This window comes from Struthio camelus, chromosome 7 (genome assembly GCF_040807025.1).
Source record: "Struthio camelus isolate bStrCam1 chromosome 7, bStrCam1.hap1, whole genome shotgun sequence".
Taxonomy (NCBI): domain Eukaryota; kingdom Metazoa; phylum Chordata; class Aves; order Struthioniformes; family Struthionidae; genus Struthio; species Struthio camelus.
In genome coordinates this window covers 27,364,844-27,391,580 of record NC_090948.1, presented here as the reverse complement: position 1 = coordinate 27,391,580, position 26,737 = coordinate 27,364,844, and the positions used below count along the sequence as shown (strand labels likewise).

At 35.8% G+C, this 26,737-nt stretch overlaps 1 protein-coding gene across 20 annotated transcripts in view; it reads left to right on the top strand.

Annotated features, from left to right (window-relative positions):
- The window catches only part of KCNMA1 (potassium calcium-activated channel subfamily M alpha 1), a 527,317-nt gene that overhangs the window by 347,667 nt on the left and 152,913 nt on the right, over positions 1-26,737 (top strand). For all 20 annotated transcript variants that reach the window (XM_068950515.1, XM_009672399.2, XM_068950513.1 and 17 more), the window contains 5 exons: positions 2,799-2,874; positions 4,626-4,796; positions 6,483-6,574; positions 23,903-24,013; positions 25,765-25,870. In XM_068950515.1, coding sequence (XP_068806616.1) covers positions 2,799-2,874; positions 4,626-4,796; positions 6,483-6,574; positions 23,903-24,013; positions 25,765-25,870 — 556 coding nt within the window. The remainder of the gene's footprint in view (positions 1-2,798; positions 2,875-4,625; positions 4,797-6,482; positions 6,575-23,902; positions 24,014-25,764; positions 25,871-26,737) is intronic.

Sequence of the window (26,737 nt, the reverse complement as noted above, 5' to 3'; positions counted from 1 at the left end):
ACCGTACCTTTAGAAGGAGAGAAATAGGGAATATGTCTTAATGTACATCAACATTAATTAATTGCAAAACTACAGGTTTAACATCTTAATTTTGAGTACAGTAATTTTTAAACAACTATCATACACTACCCTTTCCTAGTCCCCACAGATGCCCATTTCATTAACTGTGACTCTTAAAAAATAAATAAATAAATAAATAAAAATTAATGGAACTGATGTCCAAGATCAGTTTTCAACTGTTAGAAATATATGCACCTTTATTGCTGTCAAAGTAATCATGAACAGAAATATTGATTCATTATATTTCTGTAAAACTACAACTACTGACAGTGAATTTTTTTTTCCAATTTTTATTCAACTTTCAGTTATTCAGTAAACAAATTGCTTAGTATGTCCATGTAGAGTCATAAGATATCTTGTTTAAATGTTTTGAAATATACAGTATGAAAAAAAACAATGCTGTCTAATTAAGCATGTAGGTTAATTCTTTGTGTCTCACTAGAATAAATGGGCCTATAGCTGTTTCTGAAGTTCATACCTGAGTACATGTTTTACTGGATTAGATTTCTAGTCTTCAGATCTTGTCATAATTGAATTGTTTGCATTGTGAGTAAATGCAGAGCTTTGTATGGGAACAATGAAAAGAATGAACTTGAGTATTAATACTCTTTATGTTGCCTTAGAGCTTAGACCCACTAAACTTAATTGAAGAAAGCAAGTGGAACAGCTTAAATTTATATATATCTGTTTTTCTACACACAATCACATATACACACACACACACACACCCCCACACCCCCACACACACATCTATATCTATCATACATGTATCTTCTGTGTTCTTCACTACAGATAGCTAATTTATGGACGAATACACTTAGAATTGCTGTGCTCAGTTGTGCGGGTCTTGCAAGATACTTTATGCAGAGCACCTCTGGGTATACCTACACAGCAAAGTGTGGGGGTATGGTAGCACAGATGGGCATGGTTATGTTAATTCTAATTCTAAGCTTGGAATTGACCTACTTTGGAGGGCAATAGCAATGAAGGGATAGTGGCATGGTGTGCAGCACAGGATAGCATCAGGCTTCTGGAGACCCTATATTTTTTCCTCAGTGAAAGTGACATACCTACACTAGTACTGTTATTCATGTTACATCAGTGAAAGCTAATATGAGTATACTGATCTGATTACGATTTCGTCTTTGTTTGCTGCGTAGCTATATCCATTGATCCTTAGGCTCTGCCAGAGTGTGGATCTTCTTGCACGATTCAAGCTTTGATTTCACCCACAAGGATTTCAGTACCTTGGCTGCTGAAGCTGTGATATGATATTTCTTGAGGAAATTATTTTGCTTGATCTAATTTGCATGAAAATTGTATTTCGATCTTCTCTTTTGGAGCATATTGCTTTAGGAATAATTGTTTTTTCTGAGGCATCATGCTTTCTTAGAGATGTCCTCTTTAAAGAAAACCAAATCTATTTTCACTATAGTTTCAGGAATGGGTAAGATCATTCAGACATCACTAATACATAGACTTCAGTTCCTTGCAATTTGTTGAAAATCCTTATTAGCTTTTCCGATTTTACTGATTTTTGTGAGGACGCACTGAATAAGCTTTACTTAAATACCTCTTCTGGAAGTTCTTAAGTGTGATATTTTCCCGCTGAATTCTGAGTGAAGTCCTTGCCTCAAAATAACTTCTGACTAAAATTTGGCACATGGTACTCAGTGGAACTAAAAAGAACTTTCAGGGTTTGGCAGGTAGGTGTCAATTTGTTTTTCTTAAAAAAGTCTGAATGTGAAGTTTAAAATACGCTAGCCCCACATGAATTTCTGCAACGAAGTCTATAGGAGTTGATGCAAGCAGAATAATATGAAAATGATATAAAGCCTTATCCAGGAAATGTGTAGTACTTAAATTATTTAATTTCAGAATCTTTTTTTTGCATAAAATCAACGTATTTACAGACTGGGTGCAGTAATTCTTCTTTTACTGTAACTGTAGGAAAAAGCCCTAGCCCTATAGTCATGTATGCAAGTGTTAATGTATGGTAAGTACTCAGTAAAAACTTCCACTTGCCCTTAATATGCAAATCCTCTACAGGTCCGGGGTTAAAAGCACAGTGAATATGTAAGAAGCATAAAACCTAATGAGAAGTAAAATAGTTCAAAAATATCAGCCAAATATATGTATAAATACAGAATTCTGTGGCTGGTGTTAATTGACCTAGCTTTGTTTACTTCACTAGGCCTGCACTGATGTATTTCAGGGTACCAGAATGTTTACGTGTAATAAATTGCTTGGTATATAGCAAGGAAAAATGAGATGAAGTTGAGGGTGCAGAGAGGGAATCAAATTATTTATGAAAAAAAATAAAGAGTAACTATATTTCTATTATTTATTTCTACTTATTTGACTATGAGTCAAAGTTTAGATTACTCAAAAATTATGAGTAGTTTAGGTTTCCGTTTGTCATCTATCTTTCTGCTCTCAAATGCATGGGAACTTTTCTAGATTGCTGCTCTTTAACTCCATTTGGTGGCTCTTTCAAGGTTTCTAAATTATGCGAATACTAATTCTGTAAAGACAAAATAGTACATATTTTGCATTGACCTTAGATTATGCTTTCTTATGGATTCAGCTCCTATTCAGAAATCATCATCATGCTCTTTCAGTTGTATAGAGATACATATTAAAAGTAATGATCAATGATGATGTAAAACATCAGTGGTGTAATACGTCAGTGATGTCTTGGCAAAATCTCATATGTATTCCTTTTTTTTTTCTTCCAGTAATTCCATCAAGTTAGTGAATCTGTGCTCTATATTTATCAGCACATGGCTGACAGCAGCTGGGTTCATACATTTGGTAAGTATATCTGAAAATATTTCATTGATTTTTTTTTTTTTCATGGATCATCTGTTCTCTGAGCTACTTTATTACCTGTAATTACCTTGCTTCAGATAATCCCTTAACACATCTACAGAGTACAATAAAAAAGACATCACAGCTGCCTGACTTTTCAGTCTTCTACTCAAAATTAATTCTGAATACTAAGTAATGTTCACATCATTAACCTCTATATTTACGCTTAGCAATAGTTAAGTATGTCTGAGGCTTCGGCTGATGTAGCTTCTTCAATGACTACAATTTACCAGTAGGTGGCAATGTTTCCTTATAATGGTCAGGAGCCCTTCTTGGAAGGGGTTCACAGAGCGTGAAATGATAATGATGTCCTGAGAAATCAATAGTTTTGACAGAAGAAGCGTTTCGGGATTTCCACAAGAAGTAAAATGATCAGCAATATTCCGGATAGCATTCTTTAGAGATTATTTTCTTATTTCTTGTTTTTAAATTTCAAACTCTTGATGTGTCTTTCAGTTGCTGATAAAATACAGTTTTGTCTTGCACGTCATACACAAACACAAAATCTGTATTTGAAACTCCTGACAAACTTGAGATATTTAGTTAAGAGGTATATATGATTTTGTAGATATAAGTACATGTATGATATGTATATTTCAGACATTTTAAACTAATGACTTTTACTGATATATTTGGTAAATATAATTAAATATGGTTAAACATAAAAATAATGAGTACTGTTAAGTGTTCATTCTTTAAGTACTTTTATGATCAACTTAGATTCAGGAAAATACCAGGTTGTTAGTAGTAACAACCTATTCAGCAATGGCTTTGGAGTAATATTCTAATTTCAGTGATCTTGATGTTAATCCAGAGTAATGTAATTAACTTCACTTGAATTACCTTTAGCTACATTCAACTACATAAGATTAAATTCAGAAGATTTATCTTTTGGTTATGCCAAATAGTCATTTGATTTCTAGTCTCATAAAGATCTACTGAGAGTTTGGATGTATTATTTTATGATACAGATCTCTTTCACCAGTGACCACATTTTTTACACTCCTTTGGGTCATTATGACGTTTTTATTATAGGAACAATCACTTTTTCTAGATTTGAACCTTTAAAAAGTTTTTTTTTTTTTTTAATTACCTCGGAGGGTGCTATTTTCTAGAATATTTGTGTTTTGGTGTAAGATTTTCTATTCTGCTGCAGGGCTTCTGAAACTTCGGATTTTTTATTGTGGAAAAAACCTTAAGAGAAATTTTAGAGGTTGTGCTCCTTTCCCACAGATAAATTTATAACTTATCATTGTCACACACAGTAGCCAACTTCCTGGAAAAGTAATAGTATGTTTTTCATGATGCACAAGTGCTCTTAACATGTCACCAATCTCATTAATAACCACATAATATTTTAAAAGGAAAACATGAACTAGTAAAATTGCATTGAAAGTAAGATTCATTCTGAAACTGTGCAGAACAAGTTGGAATAAGATGAACCTATCTGGCTTCTTTTGTGAGTTACGTTTCTAGTAGTGAATGAAGAAGTTATTTTCCATTAAAAAAAAAAAAATACAAGCTATAAGATCTGTAAGACTATAGTTAGGACAGAATTAGGTCCTGTATTTGTTCAGATTAAAACATGGGAAAGGATATAGAGTATGCCAAATAGATAAAAACAAAAAACATCAATAGACCTTATTTATGGTACTACTCTATTAATTCATTCTGTGTTTTCTTATACATTGTAGGTGGAGAACTCAGGGGACCCATGGGAAAATTTCCAAAATAACCAACCACTTACATACTGGGAATGTGTTTATTTGCTGATGGTTACTATGTCCACTGTTGGTTATGGAGATGTTTATGCAAAAACAACTCTTGGTCGCCTTTTCATGGTCTTCTTCATCCTTGGGGGATTGGTAAAAACTCTTTATCATCATCGTATACCTTTTTACCTTACTGCTTGACCCTATATATCTCAATGCTATAATGAAATCAATAATAATATCTGGCTTAATAAATTAAAATTAATTATAAAACTTTGAGATATTTTTAGTACACTCTGCCTTTTATATTGATAAATATTTTTCTGGAGCTTGTCAAATTTGTCATTTAGCACAGTTAGATTTTTTCTAATCCATTTAAGTAGTGCATATGAATACATGAAATGTCTTAGCATTTTCACTTAGATTGTTAGTCCTCGCCTTTACTTTTCAGTGACAGTGATTGTAGTGCATTTTTGAGGATGTTATTGATTTTTCAAGGCAGTTTGCGGTTTCAAGAGTCTTACCCACCCGTCTGTGTTCCTTCCCAGAATTCCAACAAACACTGTGGCTTTGGACTGCCTTAAAGAGCAGCTTGCCTAATCCAGATGATGGCAAACCACATTATCTTTAATTTTAAATGTCTTTTCATATCATGTAACACCATTTTAACTCATAATTAATCACATGAAGCATGACCATAACCAGTATCCTTGTTTGTCAGCACATTCTGGTGTTCTTTGCCTTCTGTGTACACAACACTGAACTTATCAATTGTTTTAAGTCCAGTTTCCTGTTATTTATCTGTGCTAGTAATATTATAGCACCTGTTGCCGTGTTATTTTTTTAAAACAGCAGTTTATTTTAATATTTACACACCTGCAAGGTACGAGCTTTACAAACCAGTCACAATATATGTTATGTATATACATACATGTATATACTGTTATACCACCCATATATAATTTTCACAAATACATATACCTTATAGAGGTAATATGTATATAATAAATACATTTCGAATGCTCTAAGTGTGACATGCACAGATACATATATATGAGTATATAAATGATTGTGAATACGTATTCATTCCCATTTCTAAGATACAGTTGTTTACATATGAATGCAGAGACCATGTCAACTGGCAGTAGCTCTTCAGAGTATCCAGCCACAAGGAAGATGTTTGTTGGACAAAACATGGCAGAATAATTTTTATTTTCTCCTTATAACCCTTTCTCTATCATGTGTTCTTCCAAGCCTTTTAAAAACAAAAACTTTTGAAAAAGTTTTTTTTGGGGGGTGGGGGGGGTGGGTTGGAAAGGGTAACACCTTTTTGTTTCTTGATGGGAGGGGAATAACCCCTGATTCCATCTTGGTTTTGTCTTCTTTTGAATCCTAACATGGGGGGAAAAGTCTATCTTTTAAAATAGAAATGTAACAGTAGTGATAATACTTGTTTTCATTTTTTGTGGTGGAGTTGGATAGGTTTTTTTTTTCCTCCTCTCTGCAGGAAGAATTAGACACAAATTTATTTTATGATTCGGTACCAGTTTGAATTAATTTTGTTCTTGTTGTTTTGTGTGCCTCTTTCTCCTATTTTGACCATTTCCTTATTTTATCAGGTGTGCATCTTTTCCAAGACCAACCTTTGCGTTGAAACCTCTTGTTTTGTTTTATAAGAACTTACTTCTACTTTTTTTTTAAATTTTTTAAAATACCTTCATATATCTTAATTCTTTTGCATTTTCAGATCTTAAAGATATATATCTTCTGAAAATATTCATCATCCCCCTTTCTTTGGCCTGTCTTTTTAGTCTTTTCTGTCTCCTATCTTCTTCTTAGGCCATGTTTGCCAGCTACGTCCCTGAAATCATAGAGTTAATAGGAAACCGCAAGAAATATGGTGGTTCCTATAGTGCGGTTAGTGGAAGAAAGTAAGTATCCCAAGAGGCTCTGCTGCCTCTGCTGCAGTAGAACACTCTCTGCATGCCATTTTCTTTTTTTTTTTTGTGTTTTTGTTTCATGCATGTAGGCAATGTTTGCTCGCTACGTGCCAGAAATTGCTGCTCTCATCCTTAATCGGAAGAAATACGGCGGGACTTTTAACTCAACTCGAGGCAGAAAGTAAGTCAAAAAAGACCAGGTGTGGTTGTGTGACGTTAAAGAGCCCCGGAAGGTGGTAATAGCTGACTCAGCTTAAAATGCTGTATTCTGTGACATCAGATATTACCACTGGAGAGTTGTCACACTATGATTAGAGACCTGGGCCATGCTATGGTACAAGTCACAACACTTTGTCCCTGCTTCAAGAGAATCTGAATGCCATTAGGACAAAATTGTTACAATGAGTAAATAATTCTACTATTGCATGTGCAGGTAGCTTCTGGATCAAGGCTGTCGTATCACTTCACAATTTTGGGCTTCAGTTTGTTAGATTATCATGTGGTTATCTCTTAACTAAGTTAAGAGATAATTCATAAAGATAATTCATATGACTTTGAAATAACTCAGTTCTTTACAAAACTGGGTTTACTAGAGTGCAAGATGATTTTTATGTTGATCAGGTTATTCCATTGCATTGACTACGTCAGAAGACTGTATGTTTCTTGTTGTCCAAATAGCATATTTAGATCTCATGCAGCTCCTATTGACTTCATTTGAATTTTGCAATCATGCAAGTTTTTAGGATCTAAGATATCTTTTTAAAGTGACTGCCTCCCACAAACCCTGGAAAGTCTATCCTAAGAAGAGCAAATAGTAGCCTTAGTATCAATGTGGTGCTATAAATGGTCATAAAAAGTATTCTTTTTGGCTGGTAGCAGCAGTTGGATTTCATTAGTCCATATTAGTTCATTATATTTGTAATGAAAGCCTGATTGTTTTCTTGACCAAGTTAAAACTAGCTCTTTCTGGCATTGCCAGCATCTAGAGCTGCTGGGATATTGCCTTTAATGAACTAAAGGTACTTGGAGGTATAGTAGTTCCTCCTCTATTAGGAAAAACACATTAGTGTTCCTGCGTTTTGCTTCATTACATATCGCTATACCGTTTCCTAGTAGAGATATATTTGCCCTAAAAGATGAGTTATGTACAATTCTTCCCATAGAGTATAAAGAAGATGCTCCAGACAACATATCTAATTAATTGTCCTTACTTCAGGAAGATGTTTGTCACTTTTTTCCTTTCAAACCATCACCTATGCCATCATCATTTTAGTGGGGTGGGAGCAGTTAAATGTCTCTCAGAGCTACTTCTAGAGTACTAATTTACATCACCAGGTAGATAAATCAAAGATTTACCTGATTCTTATGTGAAAGGCTATTCAAGAATACTCAAAACAGTTAGATGACTCCTTTAATACTTTTAAGATACTCTCAAATGTTTGAAGTTATTTTTTACTGTAAACAGTAATGCTGAAAACGTGCATCTTAATTCATTCATCTTAAAATTAACAAATGCCTTCATCTTCATGTATTCTTGGGAGAGAGCAATACCAGTAACTTCCCAAAATGTTTATTTCCCATAAAGGCCCACTCAGTTTTGTACTTATATTCATACTGGTTTTCTCAAAGACAGAAGTTTTTCAGACACACAACTAATGCTTCTGTTTTTGAGGCTCCAAAAGAGTTATGACAGAGGAGAATATGGTTAACAAAAATAATTTTACATACAGAGTCTTAGTCTCTCACCTTCAGTTTTGTCACTAGTACCCAGCATTGCTCAGATGTCTCTAAACTTGGACCTGATCTTCGGTCAGAACCCCACATCCTGAAAGCCTCGGCTTCAGATCACAGGCTTCCTGCTAGCTTTGGGGCGTGCTTCGTTTTATTTTCTCACTTTAGTTTTTTGGCTTTATTTATATGCACTATCTGTTTGTTTTTAGCTCACTGTCTTCAATGTTTTTCTCTGCTGATCTCTGTTGCCCGTGTATAGTTTGTTGGTTAAAACTCAGCTCTGTCATCAGCACACAGATTGTTTAGTTTACTTTCTGCATTGTTTTCTGGTTCAAATATTAATTAACTAAGTACTTTAAAGAAGTCCTTTGCTCATGTGGATCTTTCATCAGAGAATCTAAGCTTGGGAACTGCACAGTAAAAAGCCATTAGCACCCCTCGTTTGATGTTACTTTTGCAGTCAGTAAAACAAGATTGATGAAATGTTATGTTTGGCCAAAATTTAAGTTTTCATTTGGAATTCGGTGTTGAGAGAATGGGCTGTCAGAACCAATAAGTTTTCCTTTACTTGGGATATGGGCATGTGGTAGTAATTAGCAATATAAGGTCTTTAGTTGAGCAACCAAGCATAGATTCTGGCAGCAAAAATAATGAGAAACTACGGTTGTTCTATTTCTAATGTCAGAAAGTTTCCAGATAAAATTAAATGCATATACAAAATGAAAACAGCTAAATGTTGTTGAAAGATGTTGTTTCAACTCTTAAAATAGCATATGTATGTACTTCTGATTCTTTCTCCAAGATAGATAAATACATAAAGTCCGCTATGTAGCGTTTCTGTATATGTTTATACGTGTGGCCTCAAGGACTGCATCTATGGAATAACATGCTTCTATATGACAATTAAACGTTAAATGGGGAGTTAAAATCAACATATGAGTATGTATGTTTTGAGGATTACACTACCTGACTTTTCTACTAAGGAGAGCCTTGCTAAAGAATTTTAACTATTGAAGCGGCTGGAATGTATGCATAAAAAGTATTTCTACTAACTACACTTATTAAAGAACACCCTCCCCTCTCTCCCATAGTTTTTATTTCACACTTCTTTTTGCTTTTCAGCCAGTAAAGACCCCAAAGGTCTCATAAACTATATAGGAATCATTTTGCACAATAAAGAAACATGCTTCTCTCTTAGATGAGATGTATGCACAGTTTGGAAACAGGAGGAGTTTGCAGGCAGAATGCAATTATTGCTGATTAAATATACTAGGGATAAAATTCCACAGGGTTTTTTTAATTTTTAATTTAATAATTAATCTCTACTTTATAATATATTCTTATAATGATACTTCTTAAGGTCTCATAGAACACAAAGTAGGAAAAGTATGAATGAATGAAGTCTTACCTGCTGAATAAGCAACAGTACTCACTATTGCATATATTGCAAAGTGCATACCAATGTATCTATAAAAAATGACAGGTAAAATAATTACTTTGACGTGATTACAGCCTCCTGCAAAAACTTTTTAAAAATTTTCAAAAAAGGTAATAATGCTTGTCCTGAATTCCAGATTTGTAAACACTGAGATCCATTCCATAAGCAAGAAGAATAGTGCTAAACAGCTGTTTTGCCACTGATAACAGATCAGCTCATCAAAATACTCAGTGATGTTTTTACTATTGTGTCCAGGTACACCAGAATCCTGATGATCTGTATACAAGAAAAACTGACTTTCTAAGTTTAGTTATGCTCAGAACAAACAAACAATTATTTCTTTCTATAAACCCTGCTGAGCACAAATGACAAAAGAGGAGGTCAGATTGCAATTACAGAGATAGAAAATAGTTTGATATTTCAAAAAAACTATCTAAAATGTGAGTGAAAAATAAAATTCAGGCATGACAAGCGATGAGAATGGCAAAAATGTTGTTTCCTACTTTGCTAAGAGGTGTCTTAGGATAAAAATAGTGTTACTTCCTTTATTTTCTTCATAGTTTTCTACATAGTTTTTCTGTTCTATCACATGTGCAATTCAGTCACCTACTATTTCTCCTTCCTGAGCATTTCCATTGATGAACTGTAGTACCTGGTTATTATGTTATGGGGAAATGCTTGTTCAAAGTAGATATTACATACAATATTCTCTACTTTTTCTTGTTAGCCAATGTTGTACTGATTTCTGTAGAATCACAGAATCCTTTAGGTTGGAAGGGACCTCTGGAGATCATCTAGTCCAACCTCCCTGCTCAAGCAGGGTCACCTAGAGCAGATTGCCCAGGATCACATCCAGACGGGTTTTGAATATCTCCAGCGAAGGAGACTCCACTACCTCTCTGGGCAACCTGTTCCAATGCTCTGTCACCCTCACAGGGAAGAAGTTTTTCCTCAGGTTTAGGCGGAACTTCCTGTGGTTCAGTTTCTGCCCGTTGCCTCTTGTCCTGTTGCTGGGCACCACGGAGAAGAGGCTGGCCTCATCCTCTTGACACTCCCCCTTCAGATACTTGTACACGTTGATGAGATCCCCTCTCAATCTTCTCTTCTCCAGGCTGAACAGGCCCAGCTCTTGCAGTCTTTCTTCATAGGAGAGATGCTCCAGCCCTCTAATCATCTTGGTAGCCCTCCGCTGGACTCTCTCCAGCAGGGCCATGTCTCTCTTGTACTGGGGAGCCCAGAAGTGGACACAGTACTCCAGGTGAGGCCTCCCCAGGGCTGAGGAGAGGGGCAGGATCACCTCCCTTGACCTGCTGGCAACACTCTGCCTAATGCACCCCAGGATACCATTGGCCTTCTTGGCCACAAAGGCACACTGCTGGCTCATGTTTAACTTGTTGTCCACCAGCACTCCCAGGTCCTTCTCTGCAGAGCTACTTTCCAGCAGGTCAACCCCCAGCCTGTACTGGGGCATGGGATTATTCCTGCCTAGGTGCAGGACCTTGCACTCGCCTTTGTTGAACTTCATGAGGTTCCTCTCCGCCCAGCTCTCCAGCCTGTCCAGGTCCCTCTGAATGGCAGCACAGTCTTCTGGTGTGTTAGCCACTCCCCCCAGTTTAGTATCATCAGCAAACTTGCTGAGGGTGCACTCCGTCCCTTCCTCCAGGTCACTGATGAATATATTGAACAAGACGGGGCCCAGGACTGACCCCTGGGGGACACCGCTAGCCACAGGCCTCCAACTTGACTCTGCGCCATTCACCACAACCCTCTGAGCTCGGCCATCCAGCCAGTTTTCAATCCGCCTCACTGTCCACTCATCTAGCCCACACTTCCTGAGCTTACCTAGGAGGATGTGATGGGAGACAGTGTCAAAAGCCTTGCTGAAGTCCAGAAAGACAACATCCACTGCTCTCCCCTCATCTACCCAGCCAGTCATTCCGTCATAGAAGGCTATCAGAGTGGTCAAACATGATTTCCCTTTGGTGAATCCATGCTGACTACTCCTGATCACCTTCTTGTCCTCCAGATGCTTAGTGATGACCTTCAGGAGGAGCTGTTCCATCACCTTTCCCGGGATGGAGGTGAGGCTGACAGGCCTGTAGTTTCCTGGCTCCTCCTTCTTACCCTTTTTGAAGACTGGGGTGACATTGGCTTTCTTCCAGTCCTCAGGCACCTCTCCTGATCTCCAGGACCTTTCCAAGATGATGGAGAGTGGCCTAGCGATAACATCCGCCAGCTCCCTCAGCACTCGTGGGTGCATCCCATCGGGGCCCGTGGATTTATGGATGTCAAGTTTGGACAAAAGATCTCTAACCTGATCCTCCTCAACCAAGTGAGAGTCTTCCTTTCTCCAGCCTTCCTCTCTTGTCCCCAAGGTCTGGAATTCCTGAGGACTGGCCTTAGCAGTGAAGACAGAAGCAAAGGCAGCATTCAATAACTCTGCCTTCTCTGTATCCTTCGTCACCAGGGCACCCGCCCCATTCAGCAGTGGGCCCACGTTTTCCCTAGTCTTCCTCTTGCTATTGATGTATTTGAAGAAGGCCTTCTTGTTGTCCTTGACATCCCTTGCCAGATTTAATTCCAACTGGGCCTTAGCCTTCCTTGTCACATCCCTGCATGCTCTGACAACGTCCCTGTATTCCTCCCAAGTGGCCTGTCCCCTTTTCCACATTCTGTACACTTCCTTCTTCTGCTGGAGTTTTGCCAGGAGTTCCTTGCTCATCCATGCAGGTCTCCTGCCCGCTTTGCTCGACTTCTTCCTCAGAGGGATGCACTGATCTTGAGCCTGGAGGAAGTGATGCTTGAATATTAACCAGCTTTCTTGGACCCCTCTTCCTGCTAGGGCCGTACCCCATGAGATTCCCCTAAGTAGGTCCCTGAAGAGGCCAAAGTTAGCTCTCCAAGTCAGTCCATAGTCTGAGTTCTGGTTCCTATACTAGTCCACCTATATCTATGAAGAAAAAGGAAATTGTATAGTGTTTTGAATGGAACATTGGCAGTTGAAGTACCTTAGTCCTGTATTTTGCTGTCAGTGGTTTGTTTTTTTTGGCATTAGGTAGCAATGTGACTTACTTTCTCTGTGGATCAGTTGGCATATTTTTATTATTAATAGAGTAATAACCAATTGACAGAGTTTTTGTGAGACTTAATTGAGTTCTGTGTATGCTTTCTGAAGATGAGAAATGCTTTTAAAGTGCAAAGTAGACAGAAGTTTAAAAATGAAGGTTAACTGTTATAAATTGCTTCATAGCTCAACAATATGTCATCACGCTGAAAAATATCTACAATGTTGTTTAGGATTTATCTCACTAAATGTGCAACTTACTAGATCACTAAGAAATAAATAGTGAGAACATATACTTGAAAGGAATTGTATTCAGATAATTTCATGGGTAGATTTCTAAATACAAAATGTTCATCAGCCGACAGTGACAGAATACTAATAAATAATGTATTCTATTAAATATCACACTGGAACATACAGCTCAGTTAAGCAAGTTATTGATAATTGCAGGGGCTGAGGATAAATGTTAGGTAAATTAATGGCAAACTAGTATCATCAAAAACAGATAAAGTAGTTCTGTAATGTCAATATACAAATGGAGATACAAATGGAGAAAAAAAGTTTGGTGTAACATGCAGTGGGGTGGGGAAGGATTGAAAAAACCATTTGGATTGATTACAATAATAAAAAAGGCCTATAGAAAAGGGAAGGAGAACAGTATATATTGTAAGCACTTGAAAGCAATGGAGTTTTTTTATTATTTTAATCTTTGCTTTTATCAGTTACAGATTGATATGGTGCCTATCTTGAGTGTTGATGACATTTCCCTTGGACATCAATCTTCTGAATAATTTTGAGACCATCAGCCAGTTCTCTATATCCTATCTACATTTAGCTCTTCTCAATTTAAGACTTTCAGATCAGCTCTGTTTAGGCTCTGTAACCTTTCTGTAACACTCATGAGTCAGTCTTCAGGGGACATTTTAAAGTACCACAGAAAGAAAAAATGTCTGCTGTGCCATCACCAATTTAACTGTATTGATTGACTATCATTTTTAGAATGTGAGCGATAAGCCTCTAGGTCCGTTCCTTCATGCATACCTCTGGAAGGTTGGAAGAGGCAGTGATTGCTCTGGGTTTAGATGCATTTCTTAAGTGTTCCAACTAACCTGTTAACTATGAAGTTCAGGCTTTAAGTCTTACTAGATCAGGATTTTCTTCAAAAACTTCTTGTTTTTGATAAGTTAGTGCATTCTTTTTGTGGTGTCAGCCTATATAGGAATTACAAAATCATCTGTGTGGGGGGCGAGGGGGTTAGCCAAAAATCAGGTGTTTTGCTTGATTTTATTTTTAACCTTCATCATGTTCCGATCTGGGATTTGGTTAAAGATCCAGGTTTGCTTTACCTTTGGTAATTAATAATTAACCTTTTATTCTGCATTTACTCATTTATTTGAGGATCAAGATTATCTTATTCAGTTGTTTTCTTTCTGTATGCATATGTCCGTATGATCAGACTGGTTTTAATTCTGTGAAGTATTTTCCAGTTAGTAGCTGATTTTAAATTAGCCTGGACAGAGCTCTAGAAAGCATATGAACAAAGATTTGTAAACTTATGGGCTGAAGGAGGCATTAGATAAGTTAATGAATTTTTTCAGTCATTCCTCTGCGTTGAATCATTCATTACCTTTTATTTCCATGGCCTAAATTCTTTTTGCCTTTTTCATGCAAACCTTGCATCACCTTTAATGAAAACTCCTTGTGAGGGCAGCCAGCATAACCTGGGCTTGTCATGAATAGATGCAGACAGACTGGGATTATTATTATTTTATCTATATATGTTTACAGAAACTGCTTATCTTGTTCCAATAGTAAATATTTCTGCTAAACTTTGTTAATTTTCAAAAGAAAAACATTTTTATTCATCCTGAGACATTAGTATAGTTAAGACGTAAGATTAAAATTTGTATTTTAGTCCAACCACAGTTCTTTACTGCATAAGCTATTAAAAACGCTTATTTGTCTTCTGTCATGATCTGCTCTGCTTCCCAGTGATTTCTTCAGATGTCTTAAATTTACGAGCTATAAATTAGGAAATCATCAACCTATCAATGGGAACAATCATCTGTTAGAGATTCCTTCCAGAAGGAAACATGGAATTCAATAACTAAACTTCACAGAGAAAAATAAAAACTGTGGACAGATAGATATGGTAAACAGAAAGACAAACAGATAATTTAAGTTGACAGGCCATCTTGAACTCATTAGACATTTGAAATTGATTAGAAATTAAAACAATTTTTAAAAGACTTACCCAAATACTTTGGCAAAGGTCCATTTGCTGCAGTAATGAGAGACATAGCTCCAAAGAAAGTGACATTAGATTATTATATTAAATAATTTGATACGATATGTAAGATATTCTCATCCCCCTGGAAAGTAATGTAATAAGAGAATGTGACATGCATCGCATTATGATCCCAAGGGGTGTCTCTATTTTCCATCTGCTAGCCGTTCTTCTAATCCCACTGTTTCAAATGAAGTCTCACTTAGTGATAAAGAAAATCTGACGAGTGTTAAATAGACTGACAGATAGAACTGATAGAACTGGGACAGAGTTTTTTCTCAGTTTTACATGCTTATTAAAATATATCCATTGTTATGAAAGCCAGAAAGGAAATGTGGGAAGTAGTACGTAACAGTATTAAGACTATTGAAAAAGTTATATTCTAGGTCTCAAATCATGTTAAATTCTTAGGATAACAGCCATAATTTTATATTTGTAGTTAGAAGTATAAAAATGTCAACTTCCTCCCTCGGCCTAAACATTTGGCATCAAAATATGGGTTGTTTCTGTCCAAATTTTGTCCAGGAAAGACTGAATCTAGTCTATGAAACGTGCTGATCGTAGTCACTTAAAACATTCCACAAAATATACAGTCCATAATCTTCAGTGTGGACATTCCAGGAAGTGCAATGTGAGATGGCAGGAGTGCTGAACTACAGCTTTTCGTTTTCCCTCAGGTTCTCTTACAGAAAGTTAGTCATGACGTTTAGGTGATTTTAGTGATTAAAAAATGCATGGGCTGTGGTCATGGATACAATGCTCAAAAATCTGAAAGCCTTTGGTAACTCCTGCAATTTTTACAAAGGATTTAATTGTCTTTTGACTGATGAAGCATTTAAAAAATGCATAAGGCAATTTTGAAAGTGAATAATGGTGAGGACATAGCAAGCATCTTAGTTTAAATTCTTATTTATTTTTTAATAATTTCAGTTGATTGCAAAGGTAATAGCAGGGTGTGTTCTGCATATGATATCTGCTGCACAGCTAGTGCAAGAAGGAAGCCCATGGTTTGAAGGAATTAGAGCAGTAGATTGAAGCCTGGCTGCAACCGAGATGCTAACGTTAGATGTATATACTCCTGTGTTGTCCTGTAAGCCTTTAGCATGCTCTCCTTGTGCATGTCACAGCATTTAACAATTTCTACTTACACTAAATTGTGAACTTTCTACGATGCTATAGTTGTGTTTCGTCTAAATGTTGCAGTGTATTATATGAAAGCCAAAATATTCTAGGTGGAGATAATAATGGTACTATCAAGACTGAATGAAAGGATGAGTGTTCATCCTTTACTGTAAGCTAAAGCAGAAGCCTCTTCAGTAATGCAGACCCTGGGGGAAACAAATCACTGTACATTCTTTTTCTTATTTCAGTTTCATAGGTATGCATCGTTTTAGGGATATTAAGTTTTATTTCTTAACTTTAAATATAAGCAATGTACAATTCCTTATATCATAAAAAGGTAAGATAAACTCACTTAGTCATAACTGAGCAAGGAAGCTGAAATAAATAAAACTCACAGTGATTCATTTACGGTAGCATACTATTGCAAACAGACTTAGACGCAAACACTCACATACAATTTAAGCAAAGGACTGTGCCAATTTATCCAAGATTACAGCCAGTGAAAGACACTCCATTCAGCCTGTTGCCTGGTAAGAGTCTCGCTTAGGTGGGCATAAAATATTTGAGGACCCACATAAGTGAATTCTTCTGTATGTAAAAAAAATACTCTGTCTGCTTCAAGAACACTTTCCTATCTTTAAAGATTGCTAGTGACAAACTGAAACCTGGATATATGTGTAAGTTGAAATGTAATCTGCTGTAGTTCAGTAACGCTCATAATTCACAGCTAATCAGCATCTTATATGTAGCTGTACATTTATCATGCACATTAAAGTTTTGAATTTGAAATTATTCCTTCTCAGTTCTTAATTTTACGTAGATATATTGATCATGAAATTAATATCCACATCCGAGTTAACTTAAAATACCTGATGTTAATAATTTAATGATTTTCCTTTTATTTTAATCTGATACATGATCCAGTGCAGTTCCACTGATCTGTACTGTATAGTATGTACTGAATGTAGCTTTTTACACTTTGAATGTTTTTTAATATTAACTAATTCCTTTTTCTTCACTCACAATTTAAAGAAAAGTCCAAGAGCGTGATACCTGTTGGAAGGAACTGATAGTTTCTGTCAGAATTAGTCACTGCAACTTCAATGCAAGTTGCACAGGCTCAGTCTAGTTCCTAAATAGTTGGCAGCTGAAGCTATTAGGTCCAAACTACAGAAATTAAAGGTATCTCAGACATGTCCTCACATACTACTGTCACATCTTCAGTCACAGAGTAGCCATATTCTTAAACTTTATATAGTCAAAGATGGCACATATTTGAAATCAATGCCTTTGGCTTTGACACTTTGGAAAATTGTAATCCCTCCACAGTAGAGCAAGTATGTTTTTAGGGGAGAAAGAAAAATATCTGATAATGTTCATAGGTGTCAGAATTGCTTAGTATTGTTTTTTGGGAGGAGGTGGAACATTATCTACTGTATTTGCCTCTCAGGTATGTTGGCTTACTTTGCCAATATATTTCACAAGCATACAGATAAATATAATTTCAAGGGAAAGGTATTTAGGAAGTGATGCTCTCCTCTACAGTAAAAAAAGAAAAACAAAGAAAAAGAAAAAAAAAAGAAAAAAACTCTTAAGGACTGAGGGGATGAAAGTAGCTCTCTGTCAAACCACTTGTGGAGAACAGGGCCATTATATTCTCTGAAATGTAATCAACTATGTATAAGTGAATTCTGTGTCAAGACTTGGAAAATACTTTGAAATATTTTGAAATCAAAAGGCTCAGCTTTTCTATCACGTGCTTGTCAAAAGGGAAGCTCAGGTTGGAAAAAATTGCGACAAGACTTTTCATGCAAGTAGTAGTAAATTTTGGAGACTGTCTGCCACAAAAATGTTCTCTGTTCTCTCAGATTTTGTCCACTAAAAGGAGAGCAAGAATTCATTGTAGCCATTGCCTGTTATTTTAAGTGATGCAGCAATCCCAAGCACATCTTGCCTAGATAAACAAGGAACAGGACAGACTGAGATTCCGCCAGAGAAGGTGTTCTCTCGATTGCCCCTCTTCCTCACTAGACAAGTATTCACTGTTACGAGTACTAGCGAAATCAATCAAAATCCAATCAAAATACATTAAGGTGGGAAACTAGATATAATGGGAAGTGTACGTTGTTTTTTAAAACTACCTTGTTTCCCCAGTCAGCTGTACAAAGGTATTTAATGTTATGATATTGCTTCGTCTAACATTATGAGTCTTAATTCCTGGAAATAATTGAATATTAAAGGTAGTGTTGCTAATAATACAGCCATCATATAAAGGGACATCAGTATTTCCAGCTAATCAGTTTTCCAGGGTAATTGTACAGTGCTTATTGATGCTAGCTAGGCTATTGGTGCTATCCTACATGAGATTTACCAATATGTGAGTTAGCAGTTGTCTATTTTAACAAAGTAACAGTGAGAAATGGTAAGTGTACATGGAAAGCAGTCTGTGTAGCTTTATGTTAAAACTTTTTATTTAGGTCATACTGCATGAAGTCCAACTGAACACGACTGATTTTAAATTTAAAAGTAATTCCTATGTAGCTATAGCATTGGAGGTACTCTACCTTACTTCAGAAGGTAATTCTTTGTGGACAGGAGTTTGGGCAGTACTGCAGATGAGAGAGTATAATGAAAATATACTTTCTAACAAACAGGTGAAGAATGAAAGTTTAAAAAAAAAAAAACCCTTTACATACATGCCATAAAAATCAGGTAAGCTAAAATGGAAAAGTATCAGTATACAGTGTTTTAAAAAAAATAGCATTTGAGCTTTAGCTGTCAGGAGGCAGGGTACCGTGTAGCAGAGTTATATCTATAGAGAATGAATTAGTGAATTTTTCAGCTACAGCTTGGAAGTTGCCATTATGTTTGATACAGCTGTATTTCCTGTTTAATTTTCATTGTATTAACATATAGTGTATAAGCCTATTCTGAAAGCCTTGATGCAGGCAAAATTAGGCAGGACTGCCATTTTTGATTCGAAATAATGTGATCCATGTTGCTACCTCCCTATGAATTTTTCATCAGTCTCCTTGTATTAGAGGTTTTCGAGGGTCTAAATTGGGAATCAGACATGCAGAGTGAATAGAGAGTTTACAGGTGAATTTAAAAAAAAAGTCACGTCTTGATTTCAGAGCATTTTATGCCCTTTCTTCACAGGTATTAATGGCTAATATAAAAAGGCAAGTTTGGAGTTAAAACTCCTTAGTCTAATATTCACTACAGTTACTTTAAAAAAAAAACAAAAAAAAAAACACCCTTGTGTGTGTCCAAGCAGCTCTTTTTTGTCCAGAGGAGTCAATTCTCAAAGGAATCTTTGATATTGTCATATATGCAATGTATGGCTAAGTTTTTTGAAGGTTAAAATATTATACATGTTATTACGGTTATTTGGAGGTCTCACTGTGTGCATTGACTAAGTATGTAGTCATTAGAAGTCCATCCTTGGGTCCAAGTCTGCTGTGAAGAAAGAGAAAAACATGAAACTGCGACTCTACACCACCTATTATTGCATCTATATCAATCTGCAAAGGGATATTATATTAAAATAATGCACATGTTTGAATGATAACAGAGAGGACTATAAGCACGTATTAAATCTCCACTTAATTGACCTGAATTAATAGAATCTTGAATAAGTTACATAAATCATCAAAAGCACAAGCAGCTAGAAACAGAGTGTAGTCTGGTATATTTAAAGAATGCATTCTGTTAATCTAATAGATAAACAAGAAGACTGTGTATAGTCTCCATGGAGATTTAATGACTTATTCGTAAGACAAAGTGACTGAAATGCCTCCTTTGATGAAAATGAGGTAGACTTTATAAGAACTCACGACGATAGATTCCGTCCTCAGTAGCCTCCTACTGATACACAACGAAAGAAGAATTTGGATGGTCAGTAGATAAAGGCATGATCAGAATACTGAGCAGGAAGACAGTAAAGAGATTTGAGCATATGTATTTGGTATAAATATTACAGTCTTATAGAGACCTCTAGATCAATATGTACCACACTTCGTTTAGTTACTTGACAAGTGAACAGTATGTATTCCTTGAATGCTGAACAGAATTTTCTGTTTATTACCTTTGATTTATTATGACAGATTGGCGTGTTTTTTTCAAATTCTTTATGCTTATTCCAATAAAATCAATATAATTTCTTTCAAAATAAACAAGCAAAAGATTTGCCTTTGGTATTATCTCCTCTGGAGGAAGAACCATGTAAAGATACGTTTTGAAGAATCCTGTTCACAGTGGATCTGTTTTCATTTACAGTGCATCTACATGGATTAAATATATGTTCTCAATTATGTCATGTCAGAATTCTGGCTATTTTAGCTTTTGCTTATTTATTTTTTTAATTCCTGAAACTGTTTGACTTTATGGTGGCTAGGGACCTATTATCAGTATTTTTGCTTACTTGATAAAGAGCCAGTGCCTCTTTAGAAGATGTATCACTTGATACTTGAGTGAAAAAAAGTTTAGGTACTGCTGAGAATTTCACCAATGTAGGAATATTTCCTCAGATAACTGCACTAGTTTTCATATTTTGTCCCTGTAATTTTGAGACTGATAAGTGGATGTGAGAGAGGATTGTTCAGTCTGTCTGTGTGGTTTGATAGAATATGGCTCCAGATAAAGCTTTGAATTCTCTGTAAAAGGATCCTTTCGGGAAGATCAGTCTTGTGTGGTAAGGATTTTGGCACTGGTATATTAAACCAGTTTCACCTCTGATACAGTACCACTGAGAGCTGTAACTTTACTAAAACCTTTGTTCTCCTGAATACCTATCAGCAATAAAAATGTCCACTTCCCTGATATTCAGTGCTGTAAAGGAATGTCTAAATTTCATTTTTTTAAATAAAAAAATTTGGAGTATCATACTAATTCAGGCTGATACTATATTACTTCTGAAGTTTTTCTAAAGAAAAGCTTAGTGCTGAGCTTAGACATTTCTACTGACCCAAAATTATTAGTACAGTATTTTACTGCAAGCCAACCATAGCTGAAAGGAGAAGATATCCAATATGTTGGCTTTACTTTAAATTCTTAGTGCGTGGAAAAAATGGGTGGTGCATGGGAAGGGAATGATTATTGGAACAAGCAGAGGAAGTTATAAATCTTTAGATCATATACAGGACAGATTGGAACAATATAAGCTCTCCAAGTTTTCTAAGATAATGTATCTAATAACTCTCTTTAGGCAAGTAGGAAATCTGTTTTCAGTTTCTCCCACTTCTAAGCAAAAATATAATTTACATTAAAAGAATATTTTGGGGGATTCTCAACCAAAAATTAATGGGAGTTTCTCATTAGAAAATACTAGTTGAAAAACAGGAGGTTTTTGTCGCAATCACTGCTCTGAGCACTGTATTTTACTATGTAAGAATAGTAAAGATGTGAAGAATAGATAATGTCCATCCCAGAACCAGAGTGCTAAAGTGAAAACATGATGCAGATGCCTTCTGACACTTCCAGAAGACTCAGTCCTTATGCTCAAATATGGAAGAACTTGACAGCCAAATATTTTTCTTTTCAGCAGAACACATCGGTATGAAACCCTATTGAATGAAAGTGGTAGCAGGGTTGAATAGTTATACTAAATGCATCTGCTTTGAGCATGAGGTGTTTGGACTAGATGACTTCCGGAGGTCTCTTCCATCCTGAATTATCCCATAATCCTGTGATCCAATGAAAATTTCTACTGCAGTGGAATAACTTGGGTTATGGGTTGCAACCTCTATCTGGCTTACAGTTCTGCTCTAAGTTTGCATATATTTTATAAAATGTGGATTCTTACTAATGACTGGAAAAAGCCTAATGAGTTGAAATTTTCCAGGAGGGATGTAACTTTTCTGCACAGCAATGCAGCATACCACAGCGACATTCAAGCAAAGACTCTGCTAAATCTAACATCAAAAGAACTGTACAAAATGTTTGTTTACAAGCAGAAAGATTGTCGTTGTTAAAAATAATCAGCTAAAGAGATAGAAAGTTCAATTCTTAATTACAAACTATATGGCAGAGGCTTGGTGCTGCCACTGAATGACAATACAAACGGAGAGTTCAAGATGATCATATTCCTAAACACAGCTTTAAAACTCTGTACTATACTATTTATAAAAGTGGCAATACTAGAAGCATAATCAGATTTGCTGGACTGGTGTCAGATTTTACTGTGTTTTGCTTTCCAAGCAGCCACCTGAACCACTGCAAAAATAACAGTACATTATGGTGATATTATTAACTGCATGATGCATATTACTAATTTATTCTTTGTTCTGCACCATTACCCCTTTACCAGTGTATTCTCTGCATTTTTCTCACATAGTTAGTCAAGCATCAAATTATGAAGCAAGAACATACTCCTATAGTAGCCCCTAATGGAACCTTACATAAGCAATTATTGCTGCCACCTATTATTTGTTGCTTCCTGCAGTGAGGTTTCTGCAGTACTGGATTGTCCACAGAACAATTATGAAGTAGGTGAGACTTGGACAGCGTAATTTTTACCCTTGAAATTAATTTGCTTCATATTTGGCTACTCAAGTGCTGAACAAGTTTGCAAAATTGTTTCTTCATAGCATTTGTGCATTGTAACTGTAATGAAGTTGACTTTCTGTTAGTTCAGGAATTGCATCTATACCACCTTGTCTGTCCTCCTGATGGCTGCAAGTAGCATGGTAATTGGAAATGTTAGCAATAGGTATATTGTCAAAATCACCATCTGTCATAAACTGATGACAGTAATGGAAACTGTGGTTGAGTTTATTCCATGAAGAAGATTACGAGACAGGGTAGGGTATTTTGATAACAAATTCTTAGACTTTGCTTTACAATAATAAAGGAACAATGATTCATTAAGTCAGGAAGAATGCAGTTTCCCAGACCTTTTCCTCAGCCTCTAAGAATTGAAATTGTAGAATTCAAGAGGTATATGTAGGTATTTATTCTGCTTCTGCGTTAGACGGTTGGATTCTTCTATTGACCATTAATGGAAAGATGGAGCAGAAGGAACCTGTGCAATGTCACTGTCTGTGTCACCAAACTTGGATTCTCTAGGCAATCCATTGCAATGGGGCATTAAAGAATGATTTCTTACTGGAAGGAATGCTCACTATAGGTGCTGCAGTAGGAAAAACAGATTTCTCTTTTACTGCTTATGGGCTATAAAGCAGCAAACTTTGTGCTGTCTTCGCTGGCATTACTATCCGCTTTTAACCATGGAAAAATGTGGAATAATTTCAGGGGGATTTGTTGTTTTGTTATGTGATAAGCAGCATGTCATAAACAAAAATGTAAACAGTAAATCTTGGTAGATGAGCCAGAGATATGGAGCAAGATATGTAAAACAGAAAAATGACTTTGAAAGGGACTGGTTAATATCGCGTATAAACATATATATAAATGATGCCTCTTACTGTTAAATATATGATACTACTTGGCTGAATGGTTTGTTTATAATAGTCTTTGCAGGTGAGAGTGTAAATATATTTTTAGTTGCAAAGCACCTTTTGGAATTGATGCATTCCTTTTCTGATTTGAAATAGGTGCTAGAGAAACATCGAGAAGAGACTAATACTCTTTTTTGGACAATAAATTATCATTTCCGTCTTTGCTTTCTAGCTTATTTGTTTTACTTTTGCAAGATTAACTCTGATTTTTCTGTAACAGGCACATAGTTGTCTGTGGCCACATAACACTTGAAAGCGTGTCCAACTTCCTGAAGGACTTCTTGCATAAGGATAGGGATGATGTGAACGTAGAAATCGTCTTTCTGCATAAGTGAGTAATCTTTCAAGATTCATTTTTTCATATGTTACTAAAACCCTTTGAATTAAGCATTTTTTTGGGAGGGTGGAGATAGAGGATCTTTCAACTTCTAAAAAGCTGTAAGATTCATATATGCAATTACTTTTGTTAACAAAGTAAAATTAATGTTTTCTTTGAAAAATGAGTTGTTTTCTGCGATGGTTTTACAAACCATTAAGTCAACAAGTATGTGTAATTCAAGGTAACAGACTTCAGATCCAATTATGCCAATTATGATACGGATAGCTAAGCAAATTTTTGGATGGACTTATGTAATAACAGCTATTAAAATATTAATAAATAAATGTGAGAGTTTAGTGGCAAATATTTCCAGTGAAACTAGCAAAATTAGTGAAATGAGCAAAATTAATGAAAAATATTGTATGCCGTGAACTTTATGCTCTTTGAAAACACTTTTTTGCTTTTGATTTCACTAAGAAAAATGTTAGTTTCAGATTGAAAAATATTTACAAAAGAAAAATGTAGGTACAGATATAGTTTTAAATTAAATGAGCTAGAATCTAATTATAGATATAGTGAAGACACAAAACAAATTCCACTGTGATAATTAGCACTGTTATTTTACCCATATATACATACATCCACACACAGTCTCTTGCACCTTCTTCATGTGGGATTTTGGGAAGATTTCTTTGCCTTTAATCCATTTTAAACATACTGAAATTAAAGTCAAACATATTTAGCAGGAGCATTACAAAAAAGACAACTACTGGGTGAAATATCTGAATGAACCGTCTCATTCTACTAAATTTTTGCAGTTATGCCAAAGTTCAGGGATTTATTGCTTTATATATACTATTACCAAAAAAAGCAATGTTATAAACGAAATAAAATGTTGGAGCACAAAGCTAGAGATACTACAAACAATGAATAAAAAAAAAAGAACAATGAATGGAAAAAAAACAATGAATGAAAGAAAATGAATGGCAACTTATTTTTGAAAAATGAATTACCTGATAATAGGTGTGACAATATTTGAGTCAGACTTTTCCTGGTAGTCAGTGACTAGTTGAGGCTCAGTTTTAGTCATTAACTTAACCCTTTCCAACGGTCATATTGCTGTAAGGTGGTTGCTGTTTGTTGCTGGTTCTTCCTTGCACGTAATTCAACATCAAATTGGCATACCCATGAAGAAGCTGTTAGAAATAGCCATGTGCTTGAAAGAGATGGACTATGAAGGATCTTTTGTGATCTGGAACAGCATGCATTTAGAAGTGCTGCAAGCAGTGCAGGGTCCTTAGGGGGTTTCGTTTTGGCTTTTAACCTATTTTAGTGATTTAGCATTGAACTTTGTCATTTGATGCAACCATATGAGAATGGTGGGTATGTGCAGGGTATGTTTGTCTGAGTAGACAGGAGTACTTTTCTGTGGAGAATGCTGTGCAAGGATGTTGTTTTCAAACGTTTACACAAATTTTTCTGAACTCATGCCTGTGTGAAGGTGACAAATGATGCATGTGCAGAACAGAGCGATTAAGTGGGCTAGACATGCTGTAGATAGAAATAAGGAAGCAAAAGCAGTTTAGTGTGTCTTTTAAGTACTGCCTGATGTTTTCGCACCATAGGAAAAGCATCAGCAACATCTGAATACTTTAAATAAGTAAATAAATGGGTCATCAATAAATGAGAGAAATAGTATGGTTGATTCTGGAAACTGACTTCTTGTTCACTCTTGCTTTGTTTTCTTTCTCTTCCGAATGCAGTATCTCCCCGAACCTTGAGCTGGAAGCTCTTTTTAAACGACACTTCACTCAGGTGGAATTTTATCAGGGTTCAGTCCTTAATCCCCATGACCTGGCAAGAGTAAAGGTAACAGCTTTTTTCTGTCTCCTGCTGATTGTCTTTCTTAAAATACTCATTTTATTTGGAGAAAACAGAAAAGCTCTTCTTCAGGCGATCCAAATAGATTGTTCTTCCATCTCTATTAGCTGGCCTAATAAAGTGTATTATCTGACCTTATAAGCCTTGTTTTCCTTATATCTTTAGACTTTCAAAACTAGTGTAACACTGCAACCAAAGACACATTGTCTGCCCTTGTACTGAAGTCTTTATGAATTTTTCGGTGAGATTTAATTCAGGAGTCTATTTAACATTAAGGTTTGATATAACAGAACATTGTCTTACTGTAATTACTTAAAATGCTATTGTCTGACCTTTGTGAGAATGATTAGAAAATAATTTTTTACCTGTCAAACCCTTGTCCTGTTGTCTAGAAAAGAAGAAAATACAATTTGAGATAGTTGGTAGCTAGAATGAGATTTTTTTATTGTCTCAAATTCTCTATGGTAAATAATTTTTGTACTCTTAAAAAGCAGGAAATTTAAAGGAAATAAGAGATGGCAAGCTGTCACATATGCAGCATCCCTCCTCCCTTCCACCTCTCCTTTTTTTAATGAAACATGAACGAGCCGTTTAAGCCAATGAGATTTAGTGCAATGTTAACACTTCCTGGAGCAGAAATCCTGTCTTCTGCTCATTCCGGCTGCCAATTTTCTTAACCTTTTGTAGCACAACACGCACTGTTTCAGTTCAGCAGAACAAAATGTTCTTCTCATTATGATCCTAAAACTGCATGTTGATGTTTTGTGTTCTTCTCTATTCCATCCTTTTTTGTGTTGGTATTTGGTCATGTACACTGAAAAATATTTTTGTCATCTGCTTTGAGTTAACTAGGTC